The following is a 23,152-nucleotide window of genomic DNA, read 5'->3' on the forward strand; positions in this document are numbered from 1 at the left end:
GCCTGTGCAGCCCGCCACTGCCGGGGTCCCGGGATCCAGGGGCGGCTTCCCTGGGAGAACGCACGGCGCGCCTCGGGCTGGTGCAACGTCACGCCGAACTCTGCCACTGCAGGCTCGCCCCGCACTCCGTGCCCCTCCCTCCCGCCCGGCCTGAGTGAGCCAGAGTCCCCGAAGAGGCTGCTCCTTTAACCCTGTCCTGTCTGAGCGAAGAACAGACGCCCTCCGGCAACCTACACGCAGAGGCGGGGCCAAATCCAAAGCTGAGACCCAGGAGCTGTGAGAACAAAGAAGAGAAAGGGAAACCTCTCCCAGCAGCCTCAGAAGCAGCGGATTAAAGCTCCACAATCAACTTGATGTACCCTGCATCTGTGGAATACATGAATAGACAACAAATCATCCCAAATTGAGGAGCCAGGAGTCAGTGCTGTGCCTCTGAGGTGGGAGAGCCAACTTCAGGACACTGGTCCACAAGAGACCTCCCAGCTCCACACAATATCAAACGGCGAAAATCTTCCAGAGATCTCCATCTCAACACCAGCACCCAGCTTCACTCAATGACCAGCAAGCTACAGTGCTGGACACCCTATGCCAAACAACTAGCAAGACAGAAACACAACGCCACCCATTAGCAGAGAGGTGGCCTAAAATCATAAAAAGTCCGCAGACACCCCAAAACACACCACCAGACGTGGACCTGCCCACCAGAAAGACAAGATCCAGCCTCATTCACCAGAACACAGGCACTAGTACCTTCCACCAGGAAGCCTACACAACCCACTAAACCAACCTTAGCCACTGGGGACAGACACCAAAAACAACGGGAACTACGAACCTGCAGCCTGCAAAAAGGAGACCCCAAACACAGTAACATAAGCAAAATGAGAAGACAGAAAAACACACAGCAGGAGAAGGAACAAGATAAAAACCCACCAGACCTAACAAATGAAGACGTAATAGGCAGTCTACCTGAAAAAGAATTCAGAATAATGATGGTAAAGATGATCCAAGATTCTATTTCCCAGATCCAAAATCTTGGAAATAGAATAGACAAAATGCAAGAAACAGTTAACAAGGACCTAGAAGAACTAAAGATGAATCAAGCATCGATTAAAAACACAATACATGAAATAAAAAATACTCTAGATGGGATCAATAGCAGAATAACTGAGGCAGAAGAACGGATAAGTGAGGTGGAAGATAAAATAGTGGAAATAACTGCTGCGGAGCAAAATAAAGAAAAAAGAATGAAAAGAACAGAGGACAGTCTCAGAGACCTCTGGGACAACATTAAATGCACCAACATTCGAATTATAGGGGTTCCAGAAGAAGAAGAGAAAAAGAAAGGGACTGAGAAAATATTTGAAGAGATTATAGTTGAAAACTTCCCTAATATGGGAAAGGAAATAGTTAATCAAGTCCAGGAAGCACAGAGAGTCCCATACAGAATAAATCCAAGGAGAAATACGCCAAGACACATATTAATCAAACTGTCAAAAATTAAACACAAAGAAATCATATTAAAAGCAGCAAGGCAAAAACAACAAATAACACACAAGGGAATCCCCATCAGGATAACAGCTGATCTCTCAGCAGAAACTCTACAAGCCAGAAGGGAGTGGCAGGACATAATTAAAGTGATGAAGGAGAAAAACCTGCAACCAAGATTACTCTACCCAGCAAGGATCTCATTCAGATTTGATGGAGAAATTAAAACGTTTACAGACAAGCAAAAGCTGAGAGAGTTCAGCACCACCAAACCAGCTTTACAACAAATGCTAAAGGAACTTCTCTAGGCAAGAAACACAACAGAAGGAAAAGACCTACAATAACGAACCCAAAACAATTAAGAAAATGGGAATAGGAACATACATATCAATAATTACCTTAAATGTAAATGGACTAAATGCTCCCACCAAAAGACACAGATTGGCTGAATGGATACAAAAACAAGACCCATATATATGCTGTCTACAAGAGACCCACTTCAGACCTAGAGACACATACAGACTGAAAGTAAGGGGATGGAAAAAGATATTCCATGCAAATGGAAACCAAAAGAAAGCTGGAGTAGCAATTCTCATATCAGACAAAATAGACTTTAAAATAAAGACTACTAGACGAGACAAAGAAGGACACTACCTAATGATCAAGGGATCGATCCAAGAAGAAGATATAACAATTGTAAATATTTATGCACCAAACATAGGAGCACCTCAATACATAAGGCAAATACTAACAGCCATAAAAGGAGAAATCGGGCTTCCCTGGTGGCGCAGTGGTTGAGAATCTGCCTGCCAATGCAGGGGACACGGGTTCGAGCCCTGGTCTGGGAAGATCCCACATGCCGCGGAGCAACTAGCCCCGTGAGCCACAATTACTGAGCCTGCGCTTCTGGAGCCTGTGCTCCGCAACAAGAGAGGCCGCGATAGTGTGAGGCCCGCGCACCGCGATGAAGAGTGGCCCCCGCTTGCCACAACTAGAGAAAGCCCTCGCAAAGAAACGAAGACCCAACACAGCCAATAAATAAATAAATAAATAAATAAGCCAAGCATTAAAAAAATCAAAAAAAAAAAAAAAAAAGGAGAAATCGACAGTAACACAATCATAGTAGGGGACTTTAACACCCCACTTTCACCAATGGACAGATCTTCCAAAATGAAAATAAATAAGGAAACACAAGCTTTAAATGATACATTAAACAAGATGGACTTAATTGATCTTTATAGGACATTCCATCCAAAAACAACAGAATACACATTTTTCTCAAGTGCTCATGGAACATTCTCCAGGATAGATCATATCTTGGGTCACAAATCAAGCCTTGGTAAATTTAAGAAAATTGAAATTGTATCAAGTGTCTTTTCTGACCACAATGCTATGAGACTAGATATCAATTACAGGAAAAGAGCTGTAAAAAATACAAACATATGGAGGCTAAACAATACACTACTTAATAACGAAGTGATCACTGAAGAAATCAAAGAGGAAATTAAAAAATACCTAGAAACAAATGACAATGGAGACACGACGACCCAAAACCTATGGGATGCAGCAAAAGCAGTTCTAAGAGGGAAGTTTATAGCAATACAATCCCACCTTAAGAAACAGGAAACATCTCGAATAAACAACCTAACCTTGCACCTAAAGCAATTAGAGAAAGAAGAACAAAAACACCCCAAAGTTAGCAGAAGGAAAGAAATCATAAAAATCAGATCAGAAATAAATGAAAAAGAAATGAAGGAAACGATAGCAAAGATCAATAAAACTAAAAGCTGGTTCTTTGAGAAGATAAACAAAATTGATAAACCATTAGCCAGACTCATCAAGAAAAGAAGGGAGAAGACTCAAATCAATAGAATTAGAAATGAAAAAGGAGAAGTAACAACTGACACTGCAGAAATACAAAAGATCATGAGAGATTACTACAAGCAACTCTATGCCCATAAAATGAACAACCTGGAAGAGATGGACAAATTCTTAGAAATGCACAACCTGCCAAGACTGACTCAGGAAGAAATAGAAAATATGAATAGACCAATCACAAGCACTGAAATTGAAACTGTGATTAAAAATCTTCCACCAAACAAAAGCCCAGGACCAGATGGCTTCACAGGCGAATTCTATCAAACATTTAGAGAAGAGCTATCACCCATACTTCTCAAACTCTTCCAAACAATATCAGAGGAAGGAACACTCCCAAACTCATTCTACGAGGCCACCATCACCTTGATACCAAAACCAGGCAAGGATGTCACCAAGAAAGAAAACTACAGGCCAATATCACTGATGAACATAGATGCAAAAATCCTCAACAAAATACTAGCAAACAGAATCCAACAGCACATTAAAAGGATCATACACCATGATCAAGTGGGGTTTATTCCAGGAATGCAAGGATTCTTCAATATACGCAAATCAATCAATGTGATACACCATATTAACAAGTTGAAGGAGAAAAACCATATGATCATCTCAATAGATGCAGAGAAAGCTTTCGACAAAATTCAACACCCATTTATGATAAAAACCCTGCAGAAAGTAGGCATAGAGGGAACTTTCCTCAACATCATAAAGGCCATATATGACAAACCCACAGCCAACATTGTCCTCAATGGTGAAAAACTGAAACCATTTCCACTAAGATCAGGAACAAGACAAGGCTGCCCACTCTCACCACTCTTATTCAACATAGTTTTGGAAGTTTTAGCCACAGCAATCAGAGAAGAAAAGGAAATAAAAGGAATCCAAATTGGAAAAGAAGAAGTAAAGCTGTCACTGTTTGCAGATGACATGATACTATACATAGAGAATCCTAAAGATGCTACCGAAAAACTACTAGAACTAATCAATGAATTTGGTAAAGTAGCAGGATACAAAATTAATGTACAGAAATCTCTGGCATTCCTGTACACTAATGATGAAAAATCTGAAAATGAAATCAAGAAAACACTCCCATTTACCATTGCAACAAAAAGAATAAAATATCTAGGAATAAACCTACCTAAGGAGACAAAAGACCTGTATGCAGAAAATTATAAGACACTGATGAAAGAAATTAAAGATGATACAAATAGATGGAGAGATATACCATGCTCCTGGATTGGAAGAATCAATATTGTGAAAATGACTCTACTACCCAAAGCAATCTACAGATTCAATGCAATCCCTATCAAACTACCACTGGCATTTTTCACAGAACTAGAACAAAAAATTTCAAAATTTGTTTGGAAAAACAAAAGACCCCGCATAGCCAAAGCAATCTTGAGAACGAAAAACGGAGCTGGAGGAATCAGGCTCCCTGACTTCAGACTATACTACAAAGCTACAGTAATCAAGACAGTGTGGTACTGGCATAAAAACAGAAAGATAGATCAGTGGATCAGGATAGAAAGCCCAGAGATAAACCCACGCATATATGGCCAACTTATCTTTGATAAAGGAGGCAGGAATGTACAGTGGAGAAAGGACAGCCTCTTCAATAAGTGGTGCTGGGAAAACTGGACAGGGACATGTAAAAGTTTGAGATTAGATCACTCCCTGACACCATACACAAAAATAAGCTCAAAATGGATTAAAGACTTAAATGTAAGGCCAGAAACTATCAAACTCTTAGAGGAAAACATAGGTAGAACACTCTATGACATAAATCACAGCAAGATCCTTTTGGACCCACCTCCTAGAGAAATGGAAATAAAAACAAAGATAAACAAATGGGACCTAATGAAACTTCAAAGCTTTTGCACAGCAAAGGAAACCATAAACAAGACCAAAAGACAACCCTCAGAATGGGAGAAAATATTTGCAAATGAAGCAACTGACAAAGGATTAATCTCCAAAATTTATAAACAGCTCATGCAGCTCAATAGCAAAAAAACAAACAACCCAATCCAAAAATGGGCAGAAGACTTAAATAGGCATTTCTCCAAAGAAGATATACAGACTGCCAACAAACACATGAAAGAATGCTCAACGTCATTAATCATTAGAGAAATGCAAATCAAAACTACAATGAGATATCATCTCACACCAGTCAGAATGGCCATCATCAAGAAATCTAGAAACAATAAATGCTGGAGAGGGTGTGGAAAAAAGGGAACACTCTTGCACTGCTGGTGGGAATGTGAATTGGTACAGCCACTATGGAGAACAGTATGGAGGTTCCTTAAAAAACTAAAAATAGAACTACCATATGACCCAGCAATCCCACTACTAGGCATATACCCTGAGAAAACCATAATTCCAAAAGAGACATGTACCAAAATGTTCATTGCAGCTCTATTCACAATAGCCCGCAGCTGGAAACAACCTAAGTGTCCATCATTGGATGAATGGATAAAGAAGATGTGGCACATATATACAATGGAATATTACTCAGCCATAAAAAGAAACGAAACTGAGCTATTTGTAATGAGGTGGATAGACCTAGAGTCTGTCATACAGAGTGAAGTAAGTCAGAAAGAGAAAGACAAATACCGTATGCTAACACATATATGCGGAATTTAAAAAAAAAAAAAAAAAGTCATGAAGGACCTAGGGCCAAAACGGGAATAAAGACACAGACCTACTTGAGAATGGACTTGAGGATATGGGGAGGGGGAAGGGTAAGCTGTGACAAAGCGAAAGAGAGGCATGGACATATATACACTACCAAACGTAAGGTAGATAGATAGTGGGAAGCAGCCACAGAGCACAGGGAGATCAGCTCGGTGCTTTGTGACCGCCTGGAGGGGTGGGATGGGGAGGGTGGGAGGGAGGGAGATGCATGAGGGAAGGGATGTGGGAACAGATGTATATGTATGACTGATTCACTTTGTTATAAAGCAGAAACTAATTTAAAAAATTAAAAAATAATAATAATAAAAATAAAAATAAAAATAACTGCCACAAAAAAAACCCCAAAAAACTGCCACTTATCCCCTGGAGCAATAACATTTTCCTATTCCAGAAATGAACCTGAATAGAAAAATTCAAAGATACTTTCCAGCTTTACCCTATTAATTCATTGAAAATAGAAGTCCTGATAAATAGAGTGTTGAGGAGATCAGGATCTAATTTCAAGATTTCATTTCTTATTAGTTGCTATACTTTTCAGACCTATGTTTAATAAAGGATACCAAAGTTGCAAAACCAACCCATTTCACTTTCAGAACCTTCAGTTTTATCGTCAACTTAGTAAATTATCTGTTTTCAAGTAAAAGCTCCAGTAAGGGACAGATATAATTTCTGCTCTGAGTGTTCAACAGACTAAAAATTTAATTTTCTTTTGTAACCAAAAATGATTCTTACGTCAAGCACTGATCCAGAGAGATCAGCTCGTTCAAGATTTGCACAGCAGAGATTAGCGTGGGCAAGATTGCAGCGGCTTAAATTGGCCATTTTGAAGTTAATGTATCGAAGGTCCAAACGAGAAAGATCAGCACCACTGAAGTTTAAACCCTAAAATTAAAAAACACAAACTGTCACAATATTTAAACCATCTGTTGTATATTCAATTACAATAGCTAACCACCATGTTTTTTAGAAGTAATTGGCAGTTCCATCATTTGGAGTTTATTACAAAACATGATCAAATGGAACTTAGATATATAAAATTAGTGTCCTTAATGGGTTCTTAACGGAACTCAACTTACATATAACATTAGAATGCATCCTGGCTATGCCTCATTTATGTGAAGTTTCTAAAGAGAGATCTCTGCTGGCCACATACCTGTTGATAAGTATTATTTTTTTATTAAACTTGATTGTACTTAAATTATTTTATTAATTCAATAATTCAAGATCGTTTCATTTTTTTAAAGTGAGTATTGTGGGTTTTAAAATCATTACTGCTATAATACATAAAAGTATCTTCCACTGATTAACCATACATAACAACTGTACAATTAACTTTTTATTTTTATTGATGCAATTCCTATGCATTACTCAAAAACTGCTGCATGAGGCATAATTAGACAATAAAAAAGATTATTACATCTCTTTTTCTGTCTAACCATTTTGGGACTAAATCAATGCTATGACCCATAATTAAAATATATCTTGCATGAAGAAAGAAAATAAGGCAAGAAAAAAATTCCCAGAAGAATTTAAAACTTTACTCACAGATTTTCCTACAAGAATAACTCATGTAAAAGTCTGCTTTAATTACCTGGCAACGCAATTCTGATTTGGTTGGAGTGGCTAGCAGAAATCGGACAAATTCCTTTCGAGATATTGGTGAATGATCTTCTGGTGGTTGAGAATTCTTGAAAAGCATATTGACAGATCAGTGGAGCATTTTGGGAGATAACTACAATACATGTAATACTTGGCTAATGTAAAAAGAGCCTTACCTTTATTGCCACTTCTAGGTGTTCAATCAATGAGTCAATACCAAAAAATCTTGCTTCTTCTAACACACCTATCATAATAAAAACAATTTGACTTTTATAGACTGCTATTCATTTTAACATTTATAGAATCATTTATAAAAAAATTCTATAAAGTTAAATTCTCACAACAGAAGTGAAATACAAGAAGGCTATCCATCAGTATAGAAGAAAAATAACTAATGTTTAGAACATATATATGTATATATAGAATATTTTAAAATATTTGTAAACAAAGTTTTTCTAAATAGTTTACATACAGCAAAAGACTCATGAATTAGAATGAAAGCTTTCCATATTACAAAATTATTTCTGAAAATTAAATAGGCCACAGTCAAAAAAATCCTAACATCACACATTCCTAAAATAACTGACATAGTGATTTGTAAGACCAATAATAAATGATTAGTTCACCTAATCTTAACATTTCATTGACTTTTTAAAAAAAATTTATTTATTTTTGGCTGCATTGGGTTTTCGTTGCTGTGTGCAGGCTTCCTCTAGTTGCGGCGAGCAGGGACTACTCTTCGTTGCAATATGCTGGCTTCTCATTGCAGTGGTGTCTCTTGTTGTGGAGCATGGGCTCTAAGAGTGCTCAGTAGTTGTGGCACATGGGCTCAGTAGTTGTGGCACACAGGCTTAGTTGCTCCGTGGCATGTGGGATCTTCCTGGACCAGGGCTCAAACCCGTGTCCCCTGCATTGGCAGGCAGGTTCTTAACCACTGCTCCACCATGGAAGGCTTTCATTGACTTTTTTTTTTAATATATTTAACACAGTCACAGTACCATGGTTTTTTTTTTTTTTTAAGATAAATTTATTTAATTTATTTATTTTTGGCTGTGATGGATCTTTGTTGCTGTGTGCGGGCTTTCTCTAGTTGTTACGAGCAGGGGTTACTCTTTGTTGTGGTGCATGGACTTCTCATTGTGGTGGCTTCTCTTGTTGTGGAGCACAGGCTCTAGGCACATGGGCTTCAGTAGCTGTGGTTTGCAGGCTGTAGAGTGCAGGCTCAGTAGTTGTGGTGCATGGGCTTCGATGCTCCGCAGCATGTGGGATCTTCCTGGACCAGGGCTCGAACCTGTGTCCCCTGAATTGGCAGATGGATTCCTAACCACTGTGCCACCAGGGAAGCCCCTTGAGTTTGTGAATGAAGCAGATATGAATCAGTTTGTCAGAGATCTTTTAGTTACTGAATCAGAATATTACAGAAGTGTATAAATGTAAGAGAGCTTCAAAACAAAAGTCAAGCAGTATAATTCAGAAACCTTTCTTATAGGAGAATCAATTTTAAATGAAGGATTTCCAGGGGGCTCACACAAGATGGCAGAATAGAAGGATGTGGAGCTCACCTCCTCCCACAAATACATCAAATATACATCTACATCGGGAACATTTCTCACAGAATACCCTCTGAATGCTGGCAGAATATCTCAAACACCCAAAATCGCATGAAAGATCTCCTCATAACCAGGTAGTATAAGAATAAAAAAAAAAAGCATTGGGATGGGACTTGCACATCTGGGAGGGAGTTGTGAAAGAGAAAAGTTTCCCACAACCTGGAAAGCCTCTTCACAGGTGGGGAGATCAGCCAGGACAGAAATGGAGCTTTAGAGGCTCAAAGCAAAGTGCAGCAGCCAGTTTATGGCAGGCAGATCAGAGAGAGACCTGCACAGATGGTCCGGGTCACTGCCCTGTGCTCCCCAGCCTGAGATGTGCAACCACTGGTGTGGGCGGGAGCTCAGTTCTGAAACTTGGGTTTCAGAGGACAGACCCAGGGAGAGGACCAGGGTTGGCTGCTCGGAGAAAGCCTGAAGGGGCTGGAGCATGGTATGGGCTGCAACCAGGGGTGTATGTAGAAGAAGCCCAGGCCCACCATAGAAGCAAAGCCCTTTTGTTAAGGAGCATGGAAGGGAGGGACAGGCCTGCCATAGCAGCCTCTTTCTCCACACGCTTTCAGCTGACTCAGCGCTACCTGTAGGAGCTCTGGGAGCATGCCAGCGGGCTGCCCACATGCAGAGGCGGGGCTGAAATCTGAGCCCTCTGCCCACTGCTGTGCAGATCTACGCCACAGCCACTGGCTTTGTATACTCAGCGCCTGCAGGACATCCAAGTGGAAAATGGGTGCTCCCGTGGCTGGGACCAGTCTGGCCTTAGCAGCTATGTGGTTTGTGGGTGCATGCATGCAGAGGCTGGGCTGGAGTCTGTGCTGCTTCAATAGCTCCAACAGCAGGTTCAGGTGTGTGACTACTGTGGTCTTGCTACCTCACTTCAATGGATCATTGCCAGCAGACCTATGCTGGTGACTTTGTGAACACAGCGCCTGAGGGACACCAGGGCTTACTGCCTGCATTCTCACGGTTGAGGCGGGACCGAGCGCAGTGCCAACAACAGTGTACTTTGTGAGTCCACACGATGGGTGACGGGTGACAGCACAGAACGCACTCCCTGGTGGAGAGCTCTGGAGGAGGAATACTCAGGGGCTCCTCTCCCTGGGCATACTCCAATCCCAACTACCTCACACCACAGCTCAGAAACGGATCTGGGGGCTTCTACTGCAATAACTAGGGAGCAGACCCTGCCACTGAGAGGGCTGTGACAACCACAGAGCAAAGAGGAGGCCCCACTCAACATCCAGTGTAGCCTTTGGTCACCACAACATCAGTCACACCCTCTATCAAGGGGATAATGGCCAGCACACACTGAGGAAAGAGGTGGCAGGTATACATCCGGAAAACAGACCTTGCACCAAAAATGATAAACCCACACAAGCTACGCAGGGACACTTCCACATACTAATAGCCCTCCAAGACCACAGTAGATAATTGTTTGTTGTAAACTCAGAGTAAGAGAAATGTAAGTAAAATGAAGAAGCAGAGAAACCACTCCCAGAAAAGATCAAGAGAATTCCCCAGAAGGAACAAACAATGAAACAGATCTGCTCAGTCTAATAGACATTGAGTTCAAAAAATATATAATGAAAATATTGAAGGAACTAAGAAAGGTTGTCAATGCAAATGTAGATTACTGTAAAAAGGAACTAGAAAGTGTAAAGAGGAACCAAGGAAAATGAGAAAACTCATTCGCCGAGATGAAAGCTGAACTAAATAAAGGCAATGAATAACAGGTTGAATAATGCAGAAGAATAAATAAGTGATGTGGAAGACGGAACAATGGAAATACCCCAGTCAGAACAGCAGATAGAAAGCCAAATGGAAAAAAAAAAAAATTGAAAGCAATTTAAAAGACCTATGGGATAATGTAAAGTGTACCAATCTACACATAACAGGCATCCCAGAAGGAGAAGAAAGAGAAAAGGGAATTGAAAATGTATTTGAAGAAATTATGGCTGAAAACATCCCAAACTTAAAGAAGGAAACAGATACACAAGTATAGGAAGTACAGAGGGTTACAAACAAGATGAACCCAAACAGATCTATACCAAGATATACTATAATTAAAATGGTAAAAGTTAAAGAGAGGATTCTAAAGGCAGCAAGAGAAAAAACAAAGGGATAATTACAAGGGAAACCCCCCCATAAGGCTATCAGCTGATTTCTTTACAGAAATGTTGCAGGCCACAAATGAGCTGCAAGATACATTCAAAGTACTTAAAGGGAAAAATCTGCAACCTAGGATACTCTACCCAGCTAGATCAACACTTAGAAGGAGAGAGAAAGAATTTCTCAGACAAGCAAAAACTAAAGGAATAGAGCGATACTAAATCTATCCCTAAAAGAAATACTGAAAGGTCTTTTCTAAGTAGAAAAGAAGTAAGAATTTACAGGAAAGAGAAAATCACAATTGGAAAGTAAATCACATAAATAAGCCAGTATGCAGATTTTTAAAACATAATTTTTTTGTGAAAGTGATGATAACCACAATGAACAGCAAAAGGATAAACATGAAGATGTAAAAGAGGACATCAAAATCATAAAAAGTGGGGGAAGAGAGTAAGACAATGTAGGTTATCTTTTAGAATGTGTTTGAGGCTATACCACTATAGATTCTAAAGCAAGTACATATAGGAAGGGGTTAACATACCTGAAAAACAGGGTGACCCCAAATCAAAGACATACAATAGATGCACAAAAACAAAAGGAAGAGAACACAAGCATAATACAAAAGGAAATCATTAAACGATGAAAGGAAAAACAAGAAGAAAAAGGAACAAAGAAGAAATACAAAAATCAACTGGAAAACAAGCTCTACAATAGCAATACTCATCAAAAGTTACCTTAAATGTCAATGGACTAGATGCTCCAATCAAAAGACACAAAGTGGCAGAGTGGATTGAAAAAACAAGAGCCTACAGAAGATGGCGGTGGGGCAGGAGGCAGACTTCATGTCTCCCCACAACTAAGGCGCCTGCCAGATGCTGGTGGGGAACCTCAATGCCCAAGGAGACAGGAGGAACCCCCGAGTGACTGGGTAGGACATGGTGGGAATGAGGGGGGAGGAGAAGTGGAGGCTGGACAGGACTGGCGCCCCTGAGGGGTGACTGGGAAGGTGGGGGAGGGGTTCCCACACCTGGAGGGACCCTCAGGGGCTTGGAGAATCAGGTGTTTCCCCTGCCCAATCGGCCAGGAAGCATGCAGGGCTCCCAGGCAGGGTCCTCGACCCTCCAAGGCCCCCTCTGGGCCATGTTGTTTCTAGGGGTGTAGGAGGGAGGTGGGGGTGGTGAAGGGGAAAGGTGGATGGGGGAGGGGCCCTCTGTGATAGGAGGACCAGGGGAGGCACGGAGGTTGTTTCACCTACTCACTTGTGCCCGGGAAGCCTACTGGGCTGTCGGGCCTGATCCTCCGTTTTCCTGGGCCCCCTTCTCTCCCAGGTCCCCTCTGGCCTCATGGGTCCTAGGGGCATGGGAGGGAGAAGGGGGAAAGAGGAGAGGTGGCCAGTGGTGGGGGGAACCCTCAAGGACCGGAGGATCGGGGAGGTGTGGCGGGTGTTTCCCCAGACCACTCAGCCCGGGAGACGTGCTGGGGTCCCAAGCCAGGTCCCTCACCCTGCGAGGCCCCCTCTGTGCCACGCTGGTCCTGGGAGCATAGGAGGGAGGGAGGAGGTGGGAAGCGGAAGAGAGGCAGACGGGACGAGGGGACGTTCCAGGGCCAGAGGATCAGGGGAAGCAACCCAGGCGTTTCCCCTGCCCACTCAGCTCCAGGAAGCCTGTTGGGCTTCCGGGTATGGTCCCTTGCCTTCTGGGGCCACCTCTAGCCACGTGGATGCTGAGGACATGGGAGGGAGAAGAAGAGAGGCCAATGGGGAGGGGCCCTCTGGGACTTCCCCCACCCACTTGGGCTCAGTGAGCATGCTGGGGTCCTGGACCTGGTCATCTGCCCTCCAGGGCCAGAGGCACTCCTGGGCCCCTCTTGCTGTGTTGAGTCTAAGACCCTGCTCCAGGGCATTTTCTGGCCCTGTGGGTCCTAAGCACAGGCCCCGTCCACCACCTAAACCCCACCCCTACCTAAGCCGCGCCCCCCACAGCCAAGGCCTTTTCTGCCTTTCTTCCCCCTCCTCTTTATTACCACTGTGGTTCTGTTTTACCCTCCAGTTGTTGTTTCATCTACATTTTTATTTATTTATTAAAAAAAATTTTTTTTTTTTGGCAGTACACGGGCCTCTGTTATGCCCTTTCCCGTTGCGGAGCACAAGGTCCGGACACTCAGGCTCAGTGGCCATGGCTCACGGGCCCAGCTGCTCCGTGGCATGTGGGATCTTCCCGGACCGGGGCACGAACCCGTGTCCCCTGCATCGGCAGGCGGACTCTCAACCACAGCACCACCAGGGAAGCCCCTTTATTTTTTAATTCTTTCTAAGATGGCGGTTAGTTTTCTAATCTTGTTATTTACTCTTTCTTACTGTTCTGCTCCTTCTTTTCTTTTGTCTTTTTGGCACCTCGCACGGCTTGCAAGATCTTGGTTCATGAGCTGGGGGTCGGGCCAGAGATCCTGTAGTGGGACCTCCGAGTCTGAACCACTGGACTAACAGAGAACCTCAGACCCCAGGGAATATTCATAGGAGTGAGGTCTCCCAGAGGTCCTCATCTCGGGACCAAGACTCAGCTCTACCCAACAGCCTACAAATGCCAGTACTGGAAGCCTCAGGCCAAACAACCAGTAGGATGGGAACACAATCCCACCCATCAAAAAAACCCAAAAAAAACAAAATGAGTTGACAAAAAATTATGTCACAGATGAAGAAGGTAAAAACCTACAAGACCAAATAAGTGAAGAAGAAATATGCAACCTACCTGAAAAAGAATTCACAGTAATGATAGTAAAGATGATCCAGAATCTCGGAAATAGAGTTGGAGGCACACATTGAGAAAATACAAGAAATGTTTAGCTAGAGATGGAGAACGAGGGGAAGATGGCAGAAGAGTAAGACGTGGAGATCACCTTCCTCTCCACAGATACATCAGAAATACATCCACACATAGAACAACTCCTACAGAACACCTACTGAACGCTGGCAGAAGACCTCAGACCTCCCAAAAGGCAAGAAACTCCCCCATGTACCGGGGTAGGGCAAAAGAAAAAAGAATAAACAGAGACAAAAGGATAGGGATGGGACCTGCACCAGTGGGAGGGAGCCGTGAAGGAGGAAAGGTTTCCACACACTAGGAAGCCCCTTCGCGGGCGGAGACTATGGGTGGCGGAGCGGGGAGCTTCGGGGCTGCGGAGGACAGCGCAGCCACAGGGATGCAGAGGGCAAAGTGAAGAGATCCCCGCAGAGAGGATCGGGGCCGACCGGCACTCACCAGCCCGAGAGGCTTGTCTGCTCACCCGCCAGGGCGGGCGGGGCTGGAAGCTGAGGCTCGGGCTTCAGTCGGAGCGCAGGAAGAGGACTGGGGTTGGCGGTGTGAACACAGCCTGCAGGGGGTTAGTGCGCCACGGCTAGCCGGGAGGGAGTCTGGGGGAAAGTCTGGACCTGCCGAAGAGGCACGAGACTCTTTCTTCCCTCTTTGCTTCCTGGTGCGTGAGAAGAGGGGATTAAGAGCACTGCTTAGGGCCTTCCCTGGTGGCGCAGTGGTTGAAGAGTCCGCCTGCCGATGCAGGGGATGCGGGTTCGTGCCCCGGTCGGGGAGGATCCCACATGCCGCGGAGCGGCTGGGCCTGTGAGCCATGGCCGCTGAGCCTGCACGTCCGGGTCCTGTGCTCTGCGGCGGGAGAGGCCACGACAGTGAGAGGCCCGCGTACCACAAAAAAAAAAAAAAAAAAAAAAAAGAGCACTGCTTAAGGAGCTCCAGAGAGGGGTGCGAGCCGCGGCTAAAAGTGCGGACCCCAGAGTCGGGCATAAGACTGTAAGGCTGCTGCTGCCACTACCAAGAAGCCTGTGTGCGAGCACAGGTCACTATCCACATCCCGCTTCCAGGGAGCCTGTGCAGCCCACCACTGCCAGGGTCCCGGAATCCAGGGACAACTTCCCCGGAAGAGCGCACGGCGAGCCTCAGGCTGGTGCAACGTCACGCCAGCCTCTGCCGCCGCAGGCTCACCCCGCACTCGTACCCTTCCCTCCCCCTGGCCTCAGTGAGCCAGAGCCCCCGAAGCAGCTGCTCCTTTAACCCCGTCCTGTCTGAGTGAAGAACAGATGCCCTCTGGCGACCTACACACAGAGGCGGGGCCAAATCCAAAACTGAGACCCAGGAGCTGTGAGAACAAAGAAGAGAAAGGGAAATCTCTCCCAGCAGCCTCAGGAGCAGCAGATTAAAGCTCCACAATCAACTTGATGTACCTGCATGTGTGGAATACATGAATAGACAACGAATCATCCCAAATTGAGGAGGTGGACTTTGAGAGCAAGATCTATGATTTTTTCCCCTTTTCCTCTTTTTGTGAGTCTGTATGTGTATGCTTCTGTGTGTGATTCTGTCTGTATAGCTTTGCTTCCACCATTTCTCCTAGGGGTCTATCCATCCATTTTTTTTTCTTAATAATTAATTTATATTTTAATAACTTTATTTATTTTATCTTACTTTATATTACTTTATCTTCTTTCTTTCTTTCTTTTCTTCCTTCCTTCCCTCCCTCCCTCCCTCTCTCTCTCCCTCTCCCTCTCCCTCATTCCCTCCCTCCCTCCCTCCCTCTCTCTCTCTCTTCTACTAATTATTTCTTTCTACTTTTTCTCCCTTTTATTCTGAGCCATGTGGATGAAAGGCTCTTTGTGCTGCAGCCAGGAGTCAGTGCTGTGCCTCTGAGGTGAGAGAGCCAACTTCAGGACACTAGTCCACAAGAGACCTCCCAGCTCCACATAATATCAAAGGGCAAAAATCTCCCGGAGATCTCCATCTCAACACCAGCACCCAGCTTCACTCAATGACCAGCAGGCTACAGTGCTGGACACCCTATGCCAAACAACTAGCAAGACAGGAACACAACCATTAGCAGAGACACTGCCGAAAACCGTAATAAGTCCAAAGACAACGCAAAACACACCACCAGACGTGGACCTGCCCACCAGAAAGACAAGATCCAGCCTCATCCACCAGAACACAGGCACTAGTCCCCTCCACCAGGAAGCCTACCTACACAACCCACTGAACCAACCTTAGCCACTGGGGACAGACACCAAAAACAACGGGAACTACGAACCTGCAGCCTGCAAAAAGGAGACCCCAAACACAGTAAGATAAGCAAAATGAGAAGACACAAAAACACACAGCAGGAGAAGGAGCAAGATAAAAACCCACCAGACCTAACAAATGAGGAGGAAATAGGCAGTCTACCTGAAAAAGAATTCAGAATAATGATAGTAAAGATGATCCATAATCTTGGAAATAGAAGAGACAAAATGCAAGAAACATCCAACAAGGACCCAGAAGAACTAAAGATGAAACAAGCAACAATGAACAACACAATAAATGAAATTAAAAATACTCTAGAAGGGATCAATAGCAGAATAACTGAGGCAGAAGAATGGATAAGTGACCTGGAAGATAAAATAGTGGAAATAACTGCTGCAGAGCAGAAAAAGAAAAAAGAATGAAAAGAACTGAGGACAGTCTCAGAGACCTCTGGGACAATATTAAACGCACCAACATTCGAATTATAGGGGTTCCAGAAGAAGAAGAGAAAAAGAAAGGGACTGAGAAACTATTTGAACAGATTATAGTTGAAAACTTCCATAATATGGGAAAGGAAATAGTTAATCAAGTCCAGGAAGCACAGAGAGTCCCATACAGGATAAATCCAAGGAGAAATATACACCAAGACACATATTAATCAAACTGTCAAGAATTAAATACAAAGAAAACATATTAAAAGCAGCAAGGGAAAAACAACAAATAACACACAAGGGAATCCCCATAAGGTTAAGAGCTGATCTTTCAGCAGAAACTCTGCAAGCCAGGAGGGACTGGCAGGACATATTTAAAGTGATGAAGGAGAAAAACCTGCAACCAAGATTACTCTACCCAGCAAGGATCTCTCATTCAGATTTGATGGAGAAATTAAAACCTTTACAGACAAGCAAAAGCTGAGAGAGTTCAGCACCACCAAACCAGCTTTACAACAAATGCTAAAGGAACTTCTCAAGGCAAGAAACACAAGAGAAGGAAAAGACCTACAATAACGAACCCAAAACAATTAAGAAAATGGGAATAGGAACATACATATCACTAATTACCTGAAATGTAAATGGACTAAATGCTCCCACCAAAAGACACAGATTGGCAGAATGGATACAAAAACAAGACCCATATATACGCTGTCTACAAGAGACCCACTTCAGACCTAGAGACACATACAGACTGAAAGTAAGGGGATGGAAAAAGATATTCCATGCAAATGGAAATCAAAAGAAAGCTGGAGTAGCAATTCTCATATCAGACAAAATAGACTCTAAAATAAAGACTAACAGAAGGGACAAAGAAGGACACTACATAATGATCAAGGGATCAATCCAGGAAGAAGATATAACAATTGTAAATATTTATGCACCCAACATAGGAGCACCTCAATACATAAGGCAAATAGTAGCAGCCATAAAAGGGGAAATTGACAGTAACACATTCAAAGTACGGGACTTTAACACTTTCACCAATGGACAGATCATCCAAAATGAAAATAAATAAGGAAACACAAGCTTTAAATGATACATTAAACAAGATGGACTTAATTGATATTTATAGGACATTCCATCCAAAAACAACAGAATACACATTTTTCTCAAGTGCTCATGGAACATTCTCCAGGATAGAACATATCTTGTGTCACAAATCAAGCCTTGGTAAATTTAAGAAAACTGAAATCGTATCAAGTATCTTATCCGACCACAGTGGTATGAGACTAGATACCAATTACAGGAAAAGACCTGTAAAAAATACAAACACATGGAGGCTAAACAATACACTACTTAATAATGAAGTGATCACTGAAGAAATCAAAGAGGAAATCAAAAAATACCTAGAGATAAATGACAGTGGAGACACGACGACCCAAAAGCTATGGGATGCAGCAAAAGCAGTTCTAAGAGGGAAGTTTATAGGAATATAATCCTACCTTAAGAAAAAGGAAACATCTCGAATAAACACCCTAACCTTGCACCTAAAGCAATTAGAGAAAGAAAAACAAAAAAACCCCAAAGTTAGCAGAAAGAAAGAAATCATAAGCCTCAGACCAGAAATAAATGAAAAAGAAATGAAGGGGGCTTCCCTGGTGGCGCAGTGGTTGAGAGTCCGCCTGCCGATGCAGGGGACACGGGTTCGTGCCCCGGTCTGGGAGGATCCCACGTGCCGCGGAGCGGCTGGGCCCGTGAGCCATGGCTGCTGGGCCTGCGCTTCCGGAACCTGTGCTCCGCAACGGGGGAGGCCACAACAGTGAGAGGCCCGCGTACCACAAAAAAAAAAAAAGAAATGAAGGAAACGATAGCAAAGATCAATAAAACTAAGAGCTGGTTCTTTGAGAAGATAAACAAAATTGATAAACCATTAGCCAGATTCATCAAGTAAAAAAGGGAGAAGACTCAAATCAACAGAATTAGAAATGAAAAAGGAGAAGTAACAACTGACACTGCAGAAATACAAAACATCATGAGAGATTATTACAAGCAACACTATGCCAATAAAATGAACAACCTGGAAGAAATGGACAAATTCATAGAAATGCACAACCTGCCAAGACTGAATCAGGAAGAAATAGAAAATATGAACAGACCAATCACCAGCACTGAAATTGAAACTGTGATTAAAAATCTTCCAACAAACAAAAGCCCAGGACCAGACGGCTTCACAGGTGAACTCTATCAAACATTTAGAGAAGAGCTAACACCTATCCTTCTCAAACTCTTCCAAAATATAGCAGAGGCAGGAACCCTCCCAAACTCATTCTATGAGGCCACCATCACCTGGATACCAAAACCAGACAAGGATGTCACAAAGAAAGAAAACTACAGGCCAATATCACTGATGAACATAGATGCAAAAATCCTCAACAAAATACTAGCAAACAGAATCCAACAGCACATTAAAAGGATCATACACCATAATCAAGTGGAGTTTATTCCAGGAATGCAAGGATTCTTCAATATACGCAAATCAATCAACGTGATACACCATATTAACAAATGGAAGGAGAAAAACCATATGATCATCTCAATAGATGCAGAGAAAGCTTTCGACAAAATTCAACACCCATTTATAATAAAAACCCTGCAGAAAGTAGGCACAGAGGGAACTTTCCTCAACAGAATAAAAACCATATATGACAAACCCACAGCCAACATCGTCCTCAATGGTGAAAAACTGAAAGCATTTCCACTAAGATCAGGAACAAGACAAGGTTGCCCACTCTCACCACTCTTATTCAACCTAGTTTTGGAAGTTTTAGCCACAGCAATCAGAGAAGAAAAGGAAATAAAAGAAATCCAAATCGGAAAAGAAGAAGTAAAGCTGTCACTGTTTGCAGATGACATGATACTATACATAGAGAATCCTAAAGATGCTACCAGAAAACTACTAGAGCTAATCAATGAATTTGGTAAAGTAGCAGGATACAAAATTAATGCACAGAAATCTCTGGCATTCCTATACACTAATGATGAAAAATCTGAAAGTGAAATGAAGAAAACACTCCCATTTACCATTGCAACAAAAAGAATAAAATATCTAGGAATAAACCTACCTAAGGAGACAAAAGACCTGTATGCAGAAAATTGTAAGACACTGATGAAAGAAATTAAAGATGATACAAATAGATGGAGAGATATACCATGTTCTTGGATTGGAAGAAGCAACATTGTGAAAATGACTCTACTACCCAAAGCAATCTACAGATTCAATGCAATCCCTATCAAACTACCAATGGCATTTTTCACAGAACTAGAACAAAAAATTTCACAATTTGTATGGAAACACAAAAGACCCCGGATAGCCAAAGCCATCTTGAGAACGAAAAACGGAGCTGGAGGAATCAGGCTCCCTGACTTCAGACTATACTACAAAGCTACAGTAATCAAGACAGTATGGTACTGGCACAAAAACAGAAAGATAGATCAATGGAACAGGATAGAAAGCCCAGAGATAAACCCACGCACATATGGTCACCTTATCTTTGATAAAGGAGGCAGGAATGTACAGTGGAGAAAGGACAGCCTCTTCAATAAGTGCTGATGGGAAAACTGGACAGTGACATGTAAAAGTAGGAGATTAGATCACTCCCTAACACCATACACAAAAATAAGCTCAAAATCGATTAAAGACCTAAATGTAAGGCCAGAAACTATCAAACTCTTAGAGGAAAACATAGGCAGAACACTCTATGACATAAATCACAGCAGGATCCTTTTGGACCCACCTCCTAGAGAAATGGAAATAAAAACAAAAATAAACAAGTGGGACCTAATGAAACTTCAAAGCCTTTGCACAGCAAAGGAAACCATAAACAAGACCAACACAACCCTCAGAATGGGAGAAAATATTTGCAAATGAAGCAACTGACAAAGGATTAATCTCCAAAATTTATAAGCAGCTCATGCAGCTCAATAACAAAAAAACAAACAACCCAATCCAAAAATGGGCAGAAGACCTAAATAGACATTTCTCCAAAGAAGATATACAGAGTGCCAACAAACACATGAAAGAATGCTCAACATCATTAATCATTAGAGAAATGTAAATCAAAACTACAATGAGATATCATCTCACACCAGTCAGAATGGCCATCATCAAAAAATCTAGAAACAATAAATGCTGGAGAGGCTGTGGAGAATAGGGAACACTCTTGCACTGCTGGTGGCAATGTCAATTGGTACAGCCACTATGGAGAACAGTATGGAGGTTCCTTAAAAAACTATAAATAGAACTACCATATGACCCAGCAATCCCACTACTGGGCATATACCCTGAGAAAACCATAATTCAAAAAGAGTCATGTACCATAATGTTCACTGCAGCTGTATTTACAATAGCCAGGAGATGGAAACAACCTAAGTGTCCATCATCAGATGAATGGATAAAGAAGATGTGGCACATATATACAATGGGATATTACTCAGCCATAAAAAGAAACGAAATTGAGCTATTTGTAATGAGGTGGATGGACCTAGTGTCTGTCATACAGGGTGAAATAAGTCAGAAAGAGAAAGACAAATACCGTATGCTAACACATATATATGGAATTTAAGAAAAAAAATGTTATGAAGAACCTAGGGGTAAGACAGGAATAAAGACACAGACCTACTAGAGAATGGACTTGAGGATATGGGGAGGGAGAAGGGTAAGCTGTGACAAAGCAAGAGAGAGGCATGGACATATATACACTACCAAATGTAAGGTAGATAGCTAGTGGGAAGCAGCCGCATAGCAGAGGGAGATCAGCTTGGTGCTTTGTGACCACCTAGAGGGGTGGGATAGGGAGGGTGGGAGAGAGGGAGATGCAAGAGGGAAGGGATATGGGAACAGATGTACATGTATAACTGATTCACTTTGTTATAAAGCAGAAACTAACACACCACTGTAAAGCAATTATACTCCAATAAAGATGTAAAAAAAAAAAAAAAAGAAATGTTTAACAAAGATCCAGAAGAACTAAAGTACAAAGAAACAGATGAACAATGCAATAACTGAAATGAAAAATACACTAGAAGGAATCAACAGCAGAATAACTGAGGCAGAAGAATGGATAAGTGAGCTGGAAGATGGAATGGTGGCAATAACTGCGGAGGAGCAGAATGAAGAAAAAAGAATGAAAAGAATTGAAGACAATATTAGAAACCTGTGGGACAACACTAAACACATCAACATTCAAATTATAGGGCTCCCAGATGAAGAAGAGAAAAAGAAAGGGTCTGAGAAAACATTTGAAGAGATTATAGTTGAAAAATTCCTTAACATGGGAAAGGAAAGAGTCACCAAAGTCCAGGTAGTGCAGAGACTCCCATACAGGAAAAACCAGAGAAGAAACACACCAAGACACATATTAATCAAACTAACAAAAATTAAATTCAAAGAAAAAATATTAAAAGCAGCAAGGGAAAAACAAAAAACAACATGCAAAGGAATCCCCATAAGGTTACGAGCTGATTTTTCAGCAGAAACTCTGCAGACCAGGAAGGAGTGGCAGGATATACTTAAAATGATGAAAGAGAAAAACCTAAAACCAAGATTACTTTACCTAGCAAGCATCTCATTCAAATTTGACATAGAAATCAAAAGTTTTACAGACAAGCAAAAGCTAAGAGAATTCAGCACCACCAAACCAGCTTTACAACAAATGCTAAAGAAAATTCTCTAGGTGGAAACACAAGAGAAGAAAAAGACCCACAAAAACAAACCCAAAACAATTAAGAAAATGGTAATAGGAACATACATATTCATAGTAACCTTGGATGTAAATGGATTAAATGCCCAAACAAAAAGACAGAGACTGGCTGAATGGAATGGATACAAAAACAAGACCCATCTATATGCTGTCTACAAGAGACCCACTTCAGACCTAGGGACACATACAGACTGAAAGTGAAGGGATGAAAAAAGATACTCCATGCAAATGGAAATCAAAAGAAAGCTGGAGTAGCAATACTTCTATCAGATACAATAGACTTTAAAATAAAGACTGTTACAAGAGATAAGACACTACATAATGATCAAGGGATCAATCCAAGAAAATATAACAATTATAAACACTTATGCACCCAACATAGGAGCACCTCAATACATAAGACAAATGCTAACAGCCATAAAAGAGGAAATCGACAGTAACACAATAATGGTAGGAGACTTTAACACCCACTTTCACAAATGGACAGATCAATGCAAATGAAAATAAATAAGGAAAAACAAGCTTTAAATGAC

The 23,152-nt window shown here is 42.0% G+C and overlaps 1 protein-coding gene across 4 annotated transcripts in view; it reads right to left on the bottom strand.

Moving 5' to 3' along the window:
• Positions 1-23,152, bottom strand: part of KCTD9 (potassium channel tetramerization domain containing 9) — a 77,707-nt gene that overhangs the window by 35,622 nt on the left and 18,933 nt on the right. For all 4 annotated transcript variants that reach the window (XM_081237199.1, XM_081237202.1, XM_081237201.1 and 1 more), the window contains 3 exons: positions 7,830-7,897; positions 7,646-7,741; positions 6,787-6,936 (listed from right to left, as the gene is read on the bottom strand). In XM_081237199.1, coding sequence (XP_081093325.1) covers positions 6,787-6,936; positions 7,646-7,741; positions 7,830-7,897 — 314 coding nt within the window. The remainder of the gene's footprint in view (positions 1-6,786; positions 6,937-7,645; positions 7,742-7,829; positions 7,898-23,152) is intronic.

Source organism: Mesoplodon bidens, assembly GCF_964165515.1.
Source record: "Mesoplodon bidens genome assembly, chromosome: 6".
NCBI lineage: Eukaryota > Metazoa > Chordata > Mammalia > Artiodactyla > Ziphiidae > Mesoplodon > Mesoplodon bidens.